Source organism: Apteryx mantelli, chromosome 2, assembly GCF_036417845.1.
Source record: "Apteryx mantelli isolate bAptMan1 chromosome 2, bAptMan1.hap1, whole genome shotgun sequence".
Lineage (NCBI taxonomy): Eukaryota > Metazoa > Chordata > Aves > Apterygiformes > Apterygidae > Apteryx > Apteryx mantelli.
Window position 1 is genome coordinate 4,949,910 of NC_089979.1, and position 19,538 is coordinate 4,969,447.

At 48.2% G+C, this 19,538-nt stretch overlaps 2 protein-coding genes across 5 annotated transcripts in view; one reads left to right on the top strand and one right to left on the bottom strand.

Moving 5' to 3' along the window:
* PTK2 (protein tyrosine kinase 2) overlaps positions 1-7,884 on the top strand; it is a 198,727-nt gene extending 190,843 nt beyond the window's left edge. For all 4 annotated transcript variants that reach the window (XM_067290110.1, XM_067290112.1, XM_067290111.1 and 1 more), the window contains 5 exons: positions 69-108; positions 816-922; positions 4,678-4,833; positions 5,456-5,536; positions 6,596-7,884. In XM_067290110.1, coding sequence (XP_067146211.1) covers positions 69-108; positions 816-922; positions 4,678-4,833; positions 5,456-5,536; positions 6,596-6,808 — 597 coding nt within the window. In that variant the 3' untranslated portion in view covers positions 6,809-7,884. The remainder of the gene's footprint in view (positions 1-68; positions 109-815; positions 923-4,677; positions 4,834-5,455; positions 5,537-6,595) is intronic.
* Positions 7,885-9,149: 1,265 nt separating this feature from the next.
* Positions 9,150-10,531, bottom strand: RPLP1 (ribosomal protein lateral stalk subunit P1). The gene is made up of 4 exons (XM_067290115.1): positions 10,360-10,531; positions 10,119-10,193; positions 9,800-9,914; positions 9,150-9,270 (listed from the first exon to the last, which is right to left on the bottom strand). Exons 1-4 carry the CDS (start codon positions 10,429-10,431, stop codon positions 9,191-9,193), a joined length of 342 nt encoding a protein of 113 aa, XP_067146216.1. The 5' UTR covers positions 10,432-10,531; the 3' UTR covers positions 9,150-9,190.
* Positions 10,532-19,538: the final 9,007 nt, after the last annotated feature.

The window sequence follows — 19,538 nt, forward strand, 5'->3', positions numbered from 1 at the left end:
TTAAGATTATACTAATGCAAGTTGTGAGCACTCTAATAACCAGTTTAAATGTGTATTTTGTTTTGTAGACTGGTAACCAGCACATATATCAGCCCGTGGGTAAACCAGGTAAGCGGCAAATTCCTCTCTTGTCCCCTTGAGCCCTTGACTACAAGTCTTCCAGCCACAGTAGTGAACGCAGATTTATGCTGGTATTTTCACCCAAGGGGTGGATTCGGTTCTGGATGAAAGTCACGACACGTAGGGGTTTCGGTGTACTCTGTGTGTTCAAGTTTCCCCTACAGTCACCAGGGATTTGGTCAGCAAAGCCTAGAAAGTGTTTCAGCAGCAGCAGCCAGGACGTGTCTAGAGGAAGCTGAGTCACTCCGTAGGACTCCGTGGAGCGCGGAGTTCAGACACGTAAAACGCAGGTAGACACCTAAATTCAGGTTTCTCAGTCTCGCTCTGAATCACATCTAGGCTTTCTGCCATGAAGCAGTCTAGTTTTCCAGACATGCAGAGCGTGGGCGGCACTCAGGTATTGCGGTACCAAGTGCGAAACACTTCTCAGGTCTGGGCTGGTGGCCCTGCGGTGCCACACCAAAATGGCCACGTCCGCGTAGGGCTTGATGAATTCCACAACCTTTTCTTGAGATGAAACGCAGATAAAAGCGGAGTTCATCCAGGCGGGTTTTTTCATAAGACACGTGATGGCGTTAAGATCTGCATTTCCTCTGCCGGTGCAGTAAAGCACCTTTATCGCGATGACAGGCCGGAATTAGGCAGGTTTAGCTGATACATCGGTCCTCTAAAACGCAGATTGTTTTGTTAACCAGATCACGCAGCTCCGCCAAAGAAACCTCCCCGTCCCGGAGCCCCCAGCCACCTGGGCAGCCTCGCGAGCCTCAACAGCCCCGTGGACAGCTACAACGAAGGGGTGAAGGTACATGGCTCAATGTCCCGTGCAATATGTTTCGGGAAATTACCCCTCAGAGGTTAACTTATCCTGAAGCAGAGAGACCTCGGAAAGCAAAAGCAACTAAACTTCCCAACTCACTGTGTTGTCCTGGGTCATACCTACACCAGCGCTCAGTCGCAGATGAGCGAGACGTGTCTGAGCTGTGACGCTCCAGCAAGCGCCTGCTGCAGTGTCAAGGCCCCTAAAACCCTGCTGGCTCTGGAGAACAAGGGAAGAGGGCGAACGGTGTGGTCAGGGCGCTCTGCCTGTGTAGGTGATAGGATACGTGGTTAGAAATACTCTCTAATTTGTTGTTTCGCCTCCAGTAAAGAGGCAGCAACACCAAAAATGAGACTTTTTGGAGCTCTCTGGCAGAGAAGTGCTATGGGGAGCTATAAAACGCTGCCTGGTCCCCCGTGGCAGCAGCTGGTGTAGGTGGAACGGTTCCTCAGCCTGTCAACCACCTCTAAACTGTGTCTCTAGGCTCCGTTCTCTGCCTTTGAGACTCCTCAGGTTCCTTATCCTTGGGAACTAGGAACCTGAGTGACCTCGGTGCCTCCCGAGGACAAGCAGCGGAGCTATTTCTGCCGGCGGCGGTTTCCAGCGGCGAGACACAGTGCTGGCTGGCCGTTCCCTGTCCCTAATGTCCTCGCAGAGAAGCGCAGCTTGCGCATAGACATAGCGGTTTCGTTACTTTATGACCTTCGCTGCCGGAAAAAATCCCCCCCGACACACACGCAGACTTTGGCTCTGACTGCAGTGTTACCACCCCGAGCGTTAAGGCAGGGTCGCTTGGGCTGCTGCTGCCGGTTCCTCTGCTGACGCCGTCAGCAGCACCCAAGGAAGGGATTTGTTTGTGCTCCAGCTCTTCTGCGCGAGGAGGAAGATGGGGTCAGCAGTAGAGCGCAGGCTCCTGCAGAGACACACAGTCAGCAATTGCTGCCGCAAGAGATGTTAGTTTCCACGGAAGGAAAAGGAAACCTCCCGCTAGTCTGAGCCCTGCCAAGTGCGTACGAAAGAGCTGGACTCGGTGCCGGGGTAGGCACAGATATGGCGGGACACGACACTTATTTTAGGGGATTTAAGCAAGTACGGAAAAGAGTCCAGTTCATCTGACCGCAAAATTCAAAACTAGCCATCAAAGCAGTGTGTTTAGCACAAACTGGCCTTTCAGCCGCTGCCTCTGTGTCCCTCCTGCTCTCCTCTTTGGAGATTATCTGCATGTTTGAGAATCAGCATAAATGGACGGCAGCGGCGAGTCTGAGCAGGGTTATTTGTTGCAGACTGGTGCCAGGGCTTTTCAAGCTGCCAAGCCTCAGAAAACGTTAAAAAGCAGCAGCAGATGCGTTACTAAACTTGGCTTCTCTAGCTAAAACTTCCTTTGTACGTGGTGATACTTGCACCACGGTCTCTCCCTTGTCTAACAGTGTACCGTTCCTTGCTGAGGCAGTGTCAGCCTGCCTGTGCAAAGAGGAGCCTTAGTGTTGATGTTGGCTATAGAAACAGCGACCCAAAAGAGTTAAGAAACGCGGATATCCTTACGCTGAAATGTTAGGAGCTACCGGTAGGAATGAAGTGGTTTGGGTATAATCCCTCTGGAATGGCTCCCGAGTAGCTCTTCACCACCACCGTGGTTAGTCATCGTGAACAGGAGCTGCACCGTTAGATGACTTCATATTTCCTATCACGGGTTTGAACAACAACAAAAAGACCGAGCGAGATTAAGGCAACGTTTTCTCGATCTCTACAATAACGGCTTGGTTGTGTAAAGGGCCCGGGGGGGGGGGTTCGCAGGACGCACGGTTCCCCCCTATTGCAAAGGCCCTCTACTCCGTTTGCCGCTTGCCCCACTGGCTTGTTGCTGTCCAGCTTTGCATGGTCTCTTCCCCCCGTGTTCAGTGAGATGCGAGCATGGGCGCATGGCCGGCATGTCCGCTCCGCGGGCACGCAGCCGGCTGCCAGCGCGCCGCGCTGCCGTACCGGGGGGCCACGAGCTAACACGGCCGCCCGCACCGTTGGGGGGCACCTTTTCGTTGCAGGCTTTTTAACTGGTCTCTTATTGCTACACATGGTTTGGTTTGGTTTGGTTTGGTTTTATTTTATTTTTTTTTTCTCCTGCTGAGTTTTATTAATATTGTTTTTCTTTTTTCCCTTCTTTTGGTAAATTTCTTTAACCTTCCCCCACCTTCTGCTCAACCATAGCCGTGGAGGGTAAGCAGTGCGCGAGCGCGCGTGTACGTGCCCCGTGCCGACCTCTTTGCATGCGACTTTGCGACATGGCTCTCTAACTCCTTGATCACGGAAGCCAATTGCAATCGCGTCCCTTCACTACTGATCTGAGCAATTCTAACGTTCGTCTGCCTAAAGCATCTTCTGATCAAAACGCGAGACTGAAATTGCGTCACGGTGGCCAGTACCTCCTTGGTGGGACACAGCAAAATGGAATCACCATGCATGAAATCCTGCACTCCTTCCTTAGGCAAAGTTTCATCCAAGGATTTTATAGTCTCAGCAGGGCGGTATCTCAAGTGCTTCCTAGAAAGTTAAAAAAAACCTTTCAGTAAGGATATCCTGCAAGGTGCTTGAGTTAATGCTCGTTTGCTTATTCGTTTGTAAGCGGGCGTTTGCAGGACGTAGTGAGGGCTCCGTCAAAGAAATCAGTTTTTTAATTTTATTCTTCGAGGGGCTGGTGCTATGGTAGACTCTCGCTTTGGAAGAGAAACTGTGCAGTCCAAATCGTTTGTTTTCTGCAATCTGGAGTCTCGTGCTTGCAGTGAAACGTCCTTGTGACCAGGACCAGTAGCAACAGCCAGCAGCAACCCGGTTTGGTGGTCTGCAGCGCTGTGAGCTGATCTCGGTCCGACAGGCTGGACTGCAGCTGCGTGACCAGCCGGAAACAGGCAGTTTCTTCACCACCTTCTCCCACTGGGTAGTTGCTTGCACCAGTAGTCCTGAAGAGCTGCAAGGTACTGGGAGGCTTAGAGCTTCACAGCTCAAGAGCAAAGCTACTGAGGATTTTACAGAGGAAAGGAAGTTTTCAAAGTTTGTTTCTTTTCTGACCAGGATAATTTCAGCCTGTCTTGGATTTAACTTTAGCCAGGACCAACTTGGTGGAAGTTTTGCTTGAGTGAGGACTACAGGATTTTTAGCCTATTGGCATTTTTCTGATCTGTTGGAAACAAAGCGTATGAAAATATTCAGTGTTTTCCACCCGTACTGGTGACACCGTTTTTGTTAATTTGCTGTGTGTTTTCACTAACGAAACACTTGAGAATGTGTGCTGCAATATTCTCTCTTTCCTGTATCCCTGTGTTGAGTCCCTTGGCGTTGTTTTAGAGCACAAAACAGCCTTCCGGAACGAGGGACCTGATAACTCGTTGTCTTAGCGATGAAACTTGCCCGTCAGTAGTGAAGCACTTAGACATAGATTTGTCTTGCAAATACTCCGCTCCTCGTTCCGCAAATTATTTGCTTCTGTGTTGTGGGAGTTGCACTGGAAGCTCTTCAGAGAACTCCTGGTGGGAAGTTCTTCAGTGTCCTGTCACGGCCAGGCTCAGTCGGAAGAACAGAAGGGAATTTCCTTCCGGTCTGAGAGCGGGTGCGCGGGGCCGGGACTGGGAGCCGGCGGGTGGGAGGGCTGCGCCCAACCCGAGGTCTTCCTGGCGCTCAGGAGAGGTTGGGAAGTCGCTGAGCCCCATCTGCTGGGGACCCGAGGTTGAACAACCTCTCTCCGCTTGCAGATCCAGCCGCAGGAGATCAGCCCTCCTCCCACCGCCAACCTGGACCGCTCCAACGACAAAGTCTACGAGAACGTGACTGGGCTGGTGAAAGCTGTCATAGAAATGTCCAGTAAAATACAGCCAGCCCCGCCGGAGGAGTACGTGCCCATGGTAAAGGTAGGAAGGCGTTTTCTACAGTCAGGGTTTGTTTTCTCTCCTGGATGACGTTGTTCTTATCTACATGATGTGGGAGAAGCTTCCTGGAAAGCTGGACGTAGAAAAGTGTTGCGTATTTGCGCAGGGTGACTTGTGGTCAGAGCGCTGGAGCTTTGGATGCTGTTACAGCTCTGCGGACGCGGGTGCTTTCCCCGGCTTGCCTGCGCTTATCAGGGGGTGGGGAGTTGTGCGCTAACTAACTTCTCTGCATTTCATTTTTTAAAAAGAAGCTTTTTCAATTAATCCTGTGACACCTTGTTTTGACGGTATGAAGTAAGGAATTACGGATGGGGTTTTCAAAGCCGCTGAGCCATGTGGTTTTAACTCTGTTCTTACCGAGATGAGCGATAAGAGTACCCGCTGCTTCCTTCACTTCTGCTGTAAGACTTTTCTATCCATTCCAGGTTTTTAAAGTTCAATAGACATCTGCTTACGTGGTCTAGAGTAATTCCTGTATGTAGCTGATGAGCTTAAACCAAACAACATGCTACGGAGAGGGGTGATTGAATCAGAACGTGGTGACGTGTGCCGTTGGGCTGTCCTCTGTCAAATTTATTATTTTCTTTTCTCTTTTTCTTCTTAGGAGGTTGGCTTGGCGCTAAGAACCTTACTGGCAACAGTCGATGAGACCCTGCCAGTGCTTCCTGCGAGCACTCACCGAGAGGTACGTAGAGCTCCGCTCACGGAAAGCTCACGCGTTAAGTTTGAAGTTGTCCTCAGGCAGGACAACTGTCTGGATGGGGTTGGGCTTTCCTAAAATTGAAGTACTAGGGTTTTTTTTTAACTTCTTTGCATCTGCACGTGTTAGATTCACTAAGCAGAGTGAACTCTCAGGTTAGAATCCTTCACGAAATGAATTTTATTAGAATTGAATTGCTGTGTGGACATGTGCTTGTATTGCCCAAAGTGAGGACACCTGAAGTGGGTGTAACTGAAAAGCGCACAACACGTATACAAAGTGAAAGGAAGAACGGTATCAATGCTTGTATGGAAATCGGCATTCCAATTCAGGAACGCCATCTGGGAATTAATTCTGACTGCAAGTTTAATCTTTCATTAAACTACAGCTTGCACACAGTCATTAAACGCTTAATTTGGCGTAGCTCGGTGTAGCTGGAAGCATTTGCTGAGAAAATATCCCTTAGTAACCTAGTTCTCAATGAGAACTGACCGAGATCCTTCAGTGAGGTTCTTAGGAATAAACATTTTCCCTCTAAACCCTGGATGAGTGGGATAATGAGAAGGCCTGAGAAGGATTCTTTAAATACGCTCTTAGAGAATCATCCCGCCTTAGCTAATGTGGTTCTGCTAAGCAATCTGCAGCTTGCTTCTTGCCCTGTTTTATTTTTACTGCTTTAGAGCTATTAGGGAAAAAAAAAGAGGGAGATGATGATAATAAGGACCGGGAAACCTAGGACAAAGCGTTAACTTTTGGACTCGGGTTAAATCCAGTCTTAGTGATGAGGGTTAGCGGTGGGTGGCTGACCAGAAGACTGCTCTTGAGCTCCATGCGGCCGATAATCAGGGCAGAGCAGCGAGTGCGGAGACTTTGCCCGCTCCACGTAGTCTCCAGGGAAATTGCTGCAGCTTCAATCCCGAGCGGGGGCTGCCCAGGTTTCGGTGAGAGGGGAGACAGCGCCGCTGCTCCGGTGGTGCTGCTGCCGCTGCCGGGAGCGCAGCGCTCCCAACGGTCTGCCCGGCTGACCGCACCTTGCTTTTCCAGATCGAGATGGCCCAGAAGCTGCTCAACTCCGACCTGGCCGAACTCATCAACAAGATGAAGCTGGCCCAGCAGTACGTCATGACGAGCCTGCAGCAGGAGTACAAAAAGCAGATGCTCACGGCTGCTCACGCTCTGGCTGTGGACGCCAAGAACTTGCTGGATGTTATCGATCAAGCCAGACTGAAAATGATCGGTCAGTCCAGACCGCATTAAATCCCGAGGGAAGAGTTTCGGCGTTCCGTTAGAGAGCTCTGCTTGCGAAAGGATGTTACTCCACCTTCCACCAGCAGCGAGGATTCACCCAGCGTAGTCCTGGCTTTCCAGCGACTCTTGCTTCAGCAGACCTGACTGACGGCTGTTGGTTTTCTCTCTCCTTACGAAAGTTTAACCCGGTTTTTATCCTAAAGCCAAGCTGGTCCGGGATTCAAAAAGTGGCATTATCACCAGATGAAGTCTGTACAGAAGTCCTTGGGAAAATCACGACTCTGGTGCGCAATTAACCCCCCCGCCATCGCCTAGGACGTGCTTAGCCTAAAGCGGCCACGGGGTCGCCGTCTCGGAGCCGGAGGGGTTCGAGCGGCAGGTCGGGGAAAGATATTGTGAAGTGAAGAATTCGGGGAAACCTCAGGGCTGAGAATTCTTGCCCACAGTATATAAACTATCCAGACTGGAATTTTTTTATTAGAACACTTACGTCGCAATATGCTAATCACAATTTACAGAGAAAGAAAATAAAAAGCTATATTTTCAAGACTTCGGTCATTTCAAGACAAACTAAAGCCCTCTTCATTTTCCTGCCTTTTCCTTTTCTGTGGACGTGTGAAGCATTTGTTTGGAAACTAGCTGTAGAACACAACCGAAAACTCTCGTGTCTTTCACCAGAATAACGTGCCAGTTTTTTTGTAGCAATGTTATTTTCCTTGGAAGCAAAAATGCTGCTTTGTACCAGAGCAATTCAGAGCCGCATTTAGAGGAGTTCTGTAACCATTCACGTTCCCCATTTTTATATAATTTATAAAGAAAGATTAAAGCCATGTTGAATATTTTAAACCCACTGTAGTTAACTAACCCATCTTTTTGTCTATCTTGCCTGGGAGGAGTTACAGTAGAGCAGTGTAATTAGATTTTCCTTGGTTTTCCAGTTATACCATCTGTTCTGTTAAAATAAAAACCACACTCCCTTTTTGCTGTTGAGGGATATAAATTATTCTCAGGAAGAATATAATGAACTGTACAGTTACTTTGACCTATTAAAAAGGTGTTACCAGTGAAATTCTGGCTATAATATATATTTTGCATGTATGTGATGTGTGTGCGCACCTCAGACAATATCATTGAGTTTTGTCTGCTGTGATTTATCCCCCTACCCGATCCCCCAAACTTTGAAGAATTGACTGAAACAGCGAGCATCCAAGGAGGAAAACCAAGGTTTATGTTCTCTTCCAAAAACCCCACAGCTTCTCTCTAAATACAGAGCACAGGAACAGGTTAATGTCACTTGGTGCCTATGCAGCTCGTTCGCAATCCGCTTGCTGTCACTTGTTGCCCTCCTGTAGCCTTCTAGAATCAGTTTTCCTCGAGGGAGTTTTAAGAAGGGGTGGGCAGGGGGAGGCAGGCTGCAGCGGACATCGCAGCAGCTACACAAGGGCCACCCATGGGTACAGCCTTTGCTCCAGGACCCGTGCGCGAGGAGGCCACCCGCACCCCCCAGGAAAACAACTGGAAGCCAGTTCGGGAGGAAGAGGGAGCATTTCTTGTTCTAGATGTGGAATAAGCCTGCGTAATTCTGGAGTCCTTCCTCTTGCAAAATCAGGACATTCTGCTAGGATACTGACAAACTTAACATACACACTTAAAAGACAGACTGAGCCCTTGCTCAGTTGCTCTGGAGAGTCCTTGTTCCAGAGCTTTAGTTACTATGAACAAGGTCACACAGTCTCCCATTCCCACCCTTCACAGCAGAGATGCTCCTTAACTATTTTTGCAAGAGTAACAAGTTAGGCAGTTTAAGCACCTTACACAGCCTAGGCTTGGCTGCAAGCCAAGAGCCTGAAGCCTTCCAAGACTTTGTTAGCTTTTAAGTCACATGTAACCATGAGTAAGTAACAACACGACTTTAGCCCCTAATTACAGCATTTTCCCAAGGCTCAACTGCCCTCCAGTGTGAAGTGCATTTAAACCCTGCCACGGCCCAGCCCTTTTAAGGGCTCCTGAACAGGTTAAGTTACCTGCTGCTAGAAAGCGCAGTGTTGTTAATGATCCCCAGGTGCTGCAGCTTCAGCAGTAGCAGCAGCTTTGTTAAACCTGACCACAGCCCACACTCACTGCAGTTACACTTCTCCCTTTGCTCATAAGCCATGAAGGCAAGTGAGAGCTGTAACCGTCGCAGGCGCAGCACACTGACAGTGACAACATTCAGTACCACCGCCTGTCAGGAAGGGTTGCAGAGCTCTGAACTGATGCGCAGTATGAAAGCAGCTTTGGTAGCTACAGGTAACGCACCAGTCCTCCATCCACTCCCCTTCACATGCATCATCTTTATATAAACAAAAAGTTCACTTAAATGTTCTTTATTACAGACATGTACAAAACTAATTAGTCAAAAAGACCAAAGCCCATGTCATCATCAGATTCCTCTGATTCTTCTTTCTTTTCTTCTTCCTTCTTCTCCTCAGCTAGAAAAGGAGAAAATAGTCAGCATTTTTTCATTTTCTCAGGTCACAAAAGTCACAAGACTTTCTACAGAAAGACCATAACATTAAGAAACAAAGCCTGTACAATCACAACAAGCTAATCCAATGGGGCCCAACGAGACTAGTGTCTCCATTACTAGAAACTGTTATGTCTTATAAGCAGGACAGAAATGTAGTTAAAATCTTTTTTTCCAAATTCCTGTCAAACCTGAAAAGCTTTACAAAGCAGGCGATCTCTCTCTAGCCATCACCCTGGGGTCCCGATGATGCATACAAGTAGTTCAGACTTGATTCAGCAGTAATGCTAGCCGTGCCCACTGACTAAGTGCAATTCCAGCCTTTCTAAAGTTAAAGGCTGCTTTGCTTTTGAACACTTACGCGCACACTAAGAAGCTCAACCCCCCTAAATATTTACAAGGGCAGAGTCAGCTAAGGAGCTGCTTGCCATCAGCTTCCATCAAGCATTTCCTCCAAGGAAACACCGCCGCCTCGGCCAGCGGAGCCCACTTACCGGGGGCAGCACCGCCCGCAGGAGCAGCGCCGCCAGCGGGAGCAGCGGCGGCCGGAGCGCCGCCACCGGCTCCTACGTTACAGATGAGGCTGCCGATGTCGATGTTCGCCAGCGCCTAGGAAGAGCAAACACGGAGAAAGCCTCGCCAGGCCGGGCCGTGGGAGGCAGGTTTCTGCCTCGCGGTGTGGCCCTAACGGAGCTTTCGTTAGGGGAAGCGCCTTCAGCGGCTGCAGGCGGGGAGCCACCCCCGCCGGGAGGGAGACGGTGCGGAGCCCCGGGGCAGCCCCCCCCCCCCCGCGGGCAGCTGCCCCCCGCCTACCTTCGCGAAGAGGCCCGGCCAGAAGGGCTCCACGTTCACTCCGGCCGCCTTGATGAGCGCGTTGATCTTGTCCTCCTGCAACGAGAGCAGCGCTAAGGCGCGGCCCGCCCGGCTCCGAGGCAGCCGTTAAACGGCCGCCGCCGCGCGCCCGGCTCCGAGGCGGCCGTTAAACGGCCGCCGCCGGCCATGCCGCGGCTCGCCGCCATCTTGCGAGGGCGCGGGCGGGCGCGCGCGCACTCACCGTGACGGTGACCTCGTCGTCGTGCAGGATGAGCGCGGAGTAGATGCAGGCGAGCTCGGAGACGGAGGCCATGGCGGGGGGCGCGGTGCTAGTCGCCGGGGTGGAACGGCCTTAGCTTCAGCTGAAGGACACAGCACCTTGTGCGGCCACTGAGGAAAGGGGGCATGTGCGCGCGGGGGGCCTTTATAAGGGCGCCCTGAGCCAATGGCATGCCGCGGCAGGTGAGACGTCACGGAGCCGTCAGCGCCGCTGCCCAACCTGCGAGCGGCGGGGCAGCGCCGGCCAATGACGTCAGGGGAGCGCTCCGCCAATGGCCGCGCGGCGGGGCACGACGGGACGGCGGCGCGGCCCGAGGGGAGCGCGGCGGCGGCGGTTGCGCCATGGCGGCTGCGGCGCCTCCCCCGCTCTCCGCGACCCTCCCGGGCGAGGGGCCGGGCCGCGCTCCTGTGCGGCTCCCCCCTTCCAAATTAGCGCTGAAATAGCGCTAATCAGAAGACGAGAAATTAATCTTCTCCCTTCTTCATGTGTTTTTGACGCGTGTCTGGGGGATAACACCCGAGAGCCACACGGACTACAGCTTCCGTGCTGTAACACCAGTTTGGAAAATAGTTATTTTGAGGGAGGGGCGAGCACTTAACCGATCAAACTATCTTTCCCACCAAAATAAGAGCTTTATTTTCTATTTATATGCAGCCTCTCAGTCTACTTCTAGACAGAAGTGGAGTTACTTAAACAGCATTTTTTTCAGAATACTCTTTATGTTTGACAAATAGGTCAAACTTTCAAAAAATAAACTTGTGCAGAATCCAGTTCAAGGATTTGCAATAAGCCTGAAGGTTTAAAATCCAAAAACGACAATTTACCAACACCAGCAGAATGTACCCAACACCCTAATACTGTAATGCTCCTTTATTAAAAAGGAAGAGGATTTATTAGACCATTACAGGTTAAAACCGAGGCACACAAGAGCAGCTCGACTTCCCTGTATCCCTTATGTGTTATCAGAAAGGACATGAAGTATCACTAAATTACCATTTGACACTCCTTGCTGCTGGAGATGACAAACGCAGAGTGCTGCAGCACTTAACTTCTTGCTTGTTAACCCTGTTAGGGGAGTCAGCACCTCTGAATTAAGCACTTAGGCTCCCTGTAACAGGCACAGGGCAAATCCGCAGGAGAGATTCCCAGCAGCCACCATCTGAGTGGGTAGATGCTTTGCTAAACAGCAGGGAATCCTGAGGACGGGGCTGTCTCGCATGCTGCCGTGCTGTGGAGTTTTAATGCTTGATTCCAAGCAGCAGATTAAAGCATCCTTTCACGAGGCTGCAGTACCCTGGGCCCCTCTTTCAGCGTTAGGGGCCCGAGGATGCGTTTTCCCAAGTGATTCAGGTGATGGACAGGGTGGTTCTGCTCTCGCCATGCCTCCCTTGCGCCCACCGGCACGCACAGCACTGGCAGGCAGGCCGGCGAGATGGGCTGCCCGAGAACTGGCAGCACAAAGAGAAGAGTTGTTCTCAGTTGAATGAGCTTGGAGATCTGATTTATTGTCTAGTTGCATGAGTTTAACCAGTGCCAGCGTGAGGCAGGAAAAGGCAGAACCAAAAGTATCCCAATTTTATCAGAAGATCAGAATTCACAGAACTTGGCCTTTCCTTTCTTTTAGGATGCAAGGGAAGGAGAGAGGGATATGGCCATATATTTGGCTGTGCACACTGAAGGGACTTTGCAACGAAGCTGGCGCAGGAGATAAGTAACAGAAATTGTGTGTGAAAAGCAAACAAAAGAGTACAGACTTATTAAGAGACCAGTCATAATTTGCTTATGCAGGAAGTTCATATGCAGGCTATAACTGTTCCAGATTATATGCAGAACTACTGATCTGGAAGCAGAACCCGGAGTTTCTTTAAGAGCATCAGAAATGTGGAGGAATTGCTTTATATCAGCTACAGCACCTTGGGAAATGTACAGCTTGTGAACAGGCTAAAAACACTGCAGGAGACTCGAACTTCAAATAAGAAGGATTCCTCCCCAAGTGGATCCCATGCCAGATTGCACTTACACATGTGGAGGAAGGAACTGAAGAATGAGTTGCCTAAGCAGAGGGAAGCAAGGGGAACTATAAATTGCTAATGCAGGACACCTAATAAAGGCCAGGAGCCTTTATTAGAACAGCTCAAAGACCTGCTCAGATACCTGATACTTTATACGTTTAAAGATGCTGCCAGGTAAGAAACCACAACGCTCCGAAATAAGTCTGCTCCACTGAAAACATCCTGCATTGAATGGAAAGTAACCCTAAACGCCTTAATATTGTCCCTGCACAACCTTCCATCAAGATGCAGAGTTAAGAAATAAACTATTAAAACTTAGAGTTTAAGCGTGACATTCGCATGAGCCTAGGCTTTGTTTGGTAGGGACGTTAATGAGATGAGATTTGCCTACACCCTTGCTTCATGGCTGTCTCGCTGCATTTATTGAGTGGCACTGACGTGGCTGATCTGGAGGGGCTCAGAGTAAAGTTACGATGAAAACAGATCACTGTGTAGTAACAGAGAAAGAACAGCTTTTGCTGCTTCCCAGAGCTTTTAAGCTTAGCTATCCAGGCAGCATTGCTGGTTAGTAGGACCTAATCGGGCCAGAATAAGGTCTAGAAACTTGCAGCAGTGCGGTCTTTGTTGGTTTTGATCCTGCTATTGTCCATACTTTGTACAATCCACTCAGCACCTCCGCATCCATACTCATGTACCCCCCCACACACACTCATTTAGGGCTTGGTGTGATGGGAGTGCTTAGGAGACTGCTACATCACACCGATTTTTTAATTTAAAGCAAAGCTTTGCTAGACTGACATTCATTAACAAAACACTCCCTACTAATAATTAGTTCTCACAATTGTTATCACGGCATAGTCATTCTTACGCATTACCCATCGCTACATCTACAAAGCAGTCGGTCCTTAACACTTTTATCCTAAATTAGCTGTGAGAATACAATACTGCAGAGCTGACGCTGTGTAGTTAGGGCATGACTGTGGTCCTCGGTGGTCATCAAGGTGGCCAAACGCAGGAGCTCTTCACTGAGGGGATCTTTCTCTTACCCTAGCCTGCCAATTTGGGAATTTCCTCTTTTTTGTAAGATATGCTGCATTAGTGTGCTTACGTTCGGGTTCAAAACGAGCTAGTGTTAAGTCTGCTTGGTGTGCTTCGGCTTTCAGGGGTGCCACAGACCCGTGCTCCAGCTACAACACTAGCTCAGTGCGGCTTGACAAGAGAGAGGGCCACCTGCAGCTGCCCAGCTGGCACACAAGCATGTGTTATTCTTTCACCCAAATCCTTCCAGGGCTCTGGAAAACTTTACTACCTTGTGACTTGATACTGAGGTAGTAAGAATAAGTAAAGACAGGTGAAACAGCAGCATCTGACATCTGCTACTTGAAGACAGTATTTCAAAATATGGAACAACACATGAGTTAGAAGCTTAGCCAGGCATAAGACCAGCAGGTAAGAAAGTCAGTGCCTGCCCAGCTACCCAAGAATGAGAGAAGATATGACTGCTCAGCTGAAAAAAGGACCCCCTTCCCCCCAAAAAAGAAAACCAGATTACCTTAGCTTCTAAATAGGCTTCATTTTGCCCAGAATCACATCTTCTGCATAGTCTCATGGTCTCCTTAAAGCAGTCACTGGATGACAGTGAAGGGACTTAGCAGTAGCTAAACCCTTTCAGGTGGTCTCTCTTCCTACTGTCCACCTTAATCTCTTCACGCTTTTCTTCTGTCAGTGGAAGTCTACTGTCATCATCTCGTTCTTGTCCAAACAGTCCAGTTTATTCACTAGCCCTGGGAGGGTGCTAATCTGGCCATGCAAGCTTTATCTCCTGGTTTTAGCAATTAGCAACACTAATGAACTTCAGGTTGTTGATCGTGATGGCAGCTCCTTCACCCAAGGTAAAGTCTGCCTGACTTCCAAGAGGGGGAAGGGGCTGGTAGCTCTCAGGCTGCCCAGTTCTCTGTTTATTGCCGTTTTGAGCCACCATTTACCTGCTGTGAGCCAAGACAGCCCTCCCCTCCCGCAACTGTTTCCCAGTAAAGATACCAGTGTCTTCTTTGCACAGCAGGGCTTTAGGACATGCTGCATTCTGCTGTGCCATGCTGAGTCTGGTGGCCTTTTCTGGAATTTGATAAAGCACCTGGAGATCATTAAATTGATTTTTCTAAATTTGTTCAAGAACAGCCTCAGGTGCGGTATCTGCTTCCCTTATCCTTTTTGGAAAGGTCTTTTTTCCATAGCTGAGGGTTTTTTCAATTTTTTTCTATCTGTGTTTTGTACTTGCTGATAACTAGGTTCAAATCCAAGAAATATTCTTATGCCTGAGTTCACGACCAAAGTGGGAAGCCCAGCTCAGAAACCTGTGCAGATGGCAGGCCCCTAGCAGAAAAACAGAACAAAATTGTATTACTGCTGTAATGATCAGCGCACGGTGCGTATCCCCAATAGGTGGTGCTGCATCTTTTTCATAGCGTTTAATTTTTGTGTTATTGGACTTAATCACCTAGGAGGGTGAGTCTTTCTTGAGTAAATTGAAGTTAGTAATCTAGTAATAATATATATTTTTTTAATATAAATGTTACATTTCATTTGGCAAGGGAAATCAAGCATGGCTTTTCAGCCTAGTGGTTAGTACAGTCACCGGGGTATAGGGAGACAACATTAGGTTTTGGTCCCTCCACAGCAGATTATTATTTTAGTGATCACCGATTTCATCACACGTAAACAGTCCTTGGAGAAGAGCTCAGAACCCCCGCATCTATCTACCATGTGAAAGCATTAGATGGCAGAGTCATGGTCATTTGCTCTTTCGTTCTGATCTCATTCATTTTATATTATTATTATGCAAAGGGGGATACAGAATATGTGAGGAAATCTAATACTTTCCATCTAATATAATGTAAGTTTGAATCCTCTCAGAGTGACAAATCAAATCTACATGATCTTTCTCCCAGTAACATTTCTTACCATTTAACACTGCTAACAATGTCTAACAGACATTCATAAAATGTGGTTTTAAAATGAATTCAAGGGAGGGTTGTTACTTAGTGGAAATCAATGTACGTTTTCTCACCAGAAGAAAAGCCGTATATTCTGCCACTAGACTATTTGTATGCAAAATTTTTATCTCAGATTGCCTCTGCTGATATAGGTCATTTTTAAAGCTGCTCATAAATACCATCTTCTCTTCCAAAATGACTAAAAGATGCTTGTTTTTTTCCAAAAACAATGATTCCTTCTTTGGCAGATATCAGTTCTGCGAAATGTCAACTTTAAATCCAGCAGTTATGGTAGGGTTTTGTGGCCAACAGTCAGACAAGTCTTTCTTTAAAGAAAAGCATTTTTACATGTTTCAGCAATTCTTCTTATACTACTGTGTACTTGTGAATATGGTGCATAAGGAGCATGCATATAAAAATGCTTTTATAGTTTTCAGACCTCGTTGGCCTCAAATCTTCTCAAAAACTGGCGTTTTTTCTGGTGAAATTGCCTGGTAAGGTGTAATTAGTTTTCGGCATGCTCGGAAACATCAGTTGTCAGGTGTAATGAATAAGAGAAAGCATTAGAAGTAGAACAAGTTACCAGGCCCAAAATGAGCGTGTGCCCTGTTACTGCGAGGTGAGGGTAGAAAAGAGCTGTAACTCTCTCCTTTCCTCGACACACAGAAAAGCTGCTCGAAGTGCAGAGTAGCAGGAAAATAGCCTAAAAGAAAAACAGGACTTGTCTGCATGAGAAAACCGTACTTAAATAAAACTATTTAACCAATTTACTATTTAACCGATTGTGCAAGCCTGCAGTCATGTACACACAGTGATCTGCCCTTTTGCTTATAAAGTTCTAAATCCACAAAAATCGGCTCTAAATCAATATGAGTATATTGCAGTCTAGGATGTTCCAGGTATTAATTGCTGCTTTCAGGATCTATGTTTTCCAGGTAATTTCTGAAATCAATTGCAGAGTATCCTCTGGGGCCCGAGAGAAGTGGTGTTAGCTATGTTGTGCTATTTTCAAACTGCTAGCAGGTACAATCGTGAGTATATATATTTTTTCTTTTGCAGCCATGTGAGGCGTCAGATGAAGTTCCACGTGGGTATATCCCTTCGGCGTGTAAGCTTCACCGACCATTGCTTTCACGCCAATATTTCACATGCAGAACGATGTAGAAAGGTGAGACGGGACAATATGTGTTTATAGACCTAGAGGACGGAGAGGGCCTTCTACCAACACGAGCTGGTCTTCCTTCACGTGGAAAAATATCATGCAGTAATCGTCGCTCCTGTCCTGTTTCTCTCCGTGTTGCAGGTTTGCAAGTTGTGAATGTCATCATGGAGGTTAGCTTGAGTGCTACTAGTTGAGGTGACCAAATTAAGCAAGCCTAGAGTACTGATTTTTTTTTTTTTTGCAGATGAAAGTTGTGTTGTTTTTTTGAGGAGACCCATGCATCTGTTATTTGTTTTTTTTTCCCCCTAGGAATTGCCTTTGGCATTATAATTAGGAAGGGCTATTTTACTGTATTCTGCAGTGACAGTCCTGGAAGTCTGTTGACCAAATCCTCATAACTTAAAACATAGCCCTCATAACCTAAGTCCGTGCACTTTGTGTGGTAAAATTTTTACAATGTAAAAGCTGATTCTCACAAAATATGACTTAGAGTACAATCTTAGAACTGAAAAGTTTCTGTTATAATACTTGATTGAAGTATGTAACCTTTGATAAATTTTTGGAGTACTAATGGCTCTCACATTGCTTGATGTGCTGCTGGTGGTGGTGGTATATATGTTACTGCCAGCAGGTGACAGGGCTCAGAGGTCACTAATTTTGAGATGCTGTGGTTACTTGTGATGAAGGCTGATTTTCATCTTGTATTCCGTGAGGAGCAAACATAAACTATGTTATTTCTCTTGCTAAAACAATAAACAAACTGCTGATATGATGAGAGCTGTGCTAGTTCCCCTCCTTCCATCCTTTCACATGAAACTTTTGAGTAGATATACGTAATGGTAAGTGCTAAGGGAGGGCTATAGCTACTTAGCCCAGCCGGTGCTGGCGTGAGGCCGGGAGTCTAGGCTTAATGCGCGAGATCAGGTGATGGGTACTGGATGCGAACTTCTCCATGATCACCACTTTCAGTGGACCGTTTTCGAGAAACCTATTTTCATGCTCTCTTGTCCGTAAATGCAGAAGATCTAACAGGCATGGTACAATGCATGTTAAAGAGAGTTATCTTCTAATCAGAAGGAACAGAAGAGATTGATTTAAATATCAGCATCAGAGGTTTTGATACTATATAGGGACTGCGTGATTTCCCACTGTCAGCTCAGCATTTAGTACTGTCTAATATAGCAGAAAGACCAGAGTTGCTGCAGATGACTCTCTTTTGGCTCGTTGTTTTTGGGGATTTTTTTTTTTTCTGTTTCCAGCCTCTGGTAAGACTATTTAGCATAAACAAGGAATTAGTGATGTTTATGCAAAAATCTACTCAAATCCTCAGAGGGAAAAACAGCAACCCCTTTGACAGCTCCCTTGGCTCTCTTCAAAGTCTATCTTTATAATTTTGCTACAGCTTCTTGCCTCTTTACTCTAGAACTAATTTTGAATCATGATTTTTGTCCTTTATTTGTTTACACTTACCAGGAAATCTTAACTCTCTGGCAACTAGAGGAGCCTGGAAGGCAGACAAATCCATAATCACTTCACTGGAAAGCCTAGTGGTGACAATGGTTTCAGGAGCAGCACGCCTGAAACTAAAGCTGAGCTCAGAATAGAGACCTGTGAATATCCATCAGTATAACCCAAAGGGAAGAGTGGACACACAGCTGACGTAACTCTGGAATAGCGAGATGCTTCTGTAGAGCTTCAGATATGAAGGAGGTGAAGGAGGATATTAATTGGCTTGACTGACCACGCAAGCAGTATGTTCACCTTGTGCTTTCGCAGCTAGTATTTACTGAAGGAATTCAGCTGACTTTGAAGGAGCTTTACTGTCCTGGGATGAGTCCTTTCAGGTTTTTTTAAGAGGCTTCTTCATCTAAATGAGATTACTAGAGCAGGTGAGTGAAACTATGGATCATAGGTGCTGTATTCTACTTCTATAACTAACACTTTCTGGTGGAAGTGAGTGTCATTAGCTTGCCCTTTGCATCCTTAGCAGGTTTAAGAATTTTATTCCTACTTTCTCCCCCTGAAAGGAAGAAGTCCCAACGAGGTGATTTCAAAAGGACGATGACTCCTGAAGGAATCATCATCACCACTGCTATCTCTGGGTCTCAGTGTGTCATACTGACCAATACCGTCTCTTTCACGTTAGAGAAATTGCTTGGTGGTATTCTCCTGTATTAAATTTATGGCCAGGGATTATCTTGTTGTATAATACACTCAGGTCCCAGATCACAGCTGCATTTAATAGGCACGACAAAAAGTGGATGTGGTTATGTGAGATCCACGAGGTCAGCGATCTGAAGGTTTCGCAGCAGCATTGCCCCTGTCGCAGGAGGCTTTGGGGAGGAAGAGAGGAAAGAAGTCCAATTTTCAAGTCAGCGGGGCATTCACAACCAGGCAGCGCGTATAACATCGAGGCCACTCTATTAGCCCTTTCACCCGCGCGCAACTGGGCAGAGTGCCTTAAGGGAGAGGTAGCGGGGAGGGAGCTAGAGGTACTTTGAGTCGCGTTTTCCAGGCTCTGGGTGAGAGACGGGTCTCTGGCAGCCCTGGCCGACCCAGAACGAGCCTCGGCGGGTGACGCCGGGGCCTGCAGAGGCTGCTGGCGCCTGCTTAGCCGCCCGCCGGCGGGCGGTGAGGAGAGCGGAGCGCGGCGGGGCCGGGGAGGAGCTGCTCAGCCCCGGCTGATGAAATTCCTGAGGAGGAAGAGGGGGAGGAAGGGAAGGGGGGGGGATCAGCGCGGAGCGGCGCGCTGTGGCGGCGCCGCTTCCCGCCGCCCCGGGGCCGCGGCGCGGGGGGCGGAGGGCAGCGGGAAGCGGGCGGCGGCGGCGGCGGCCGGGCAGGCGGGGCGCCCCCGCCCCGTGACCCCGCCGCTCCTCCCTTCTCCCCACCCACCGCCCCGCGCCTCGGTGCCGCCGAGGAACCTGGTTTCCCGGCGCCGGCCTGACCCTCCTCCTCCTCCCTCCTTTTTTTTTT

What these genes read in the sequence shown, in the direction of transcription:
- RPLP1 (XM_067290115.1), bottom strand. Translation starts at nt 10,431, where the DNA reads ATGGCCTCCGTCTCCGAGCTCGCCTGCATCTACTCCGCGCTCATCCTG. An exon ending in ACGACGAGGTCACCGTCACG is followed by an intron (nt 10,194 to 10,359) that starts GTGAGTGCGCGC and finishes CTCTCGTTGCAG; the next exon opens with GAGGACAAGATCAACGCGCT. An exon ending in GGCCGGGCCTCTTCGCGAAG is followed by an intron (nt 9,915 to 10,118) that starts GTAGGCGGGGGG and finishes TGCTCTTCCTAG; the next exon opens with GCGCTGGCGAACATCGACAT.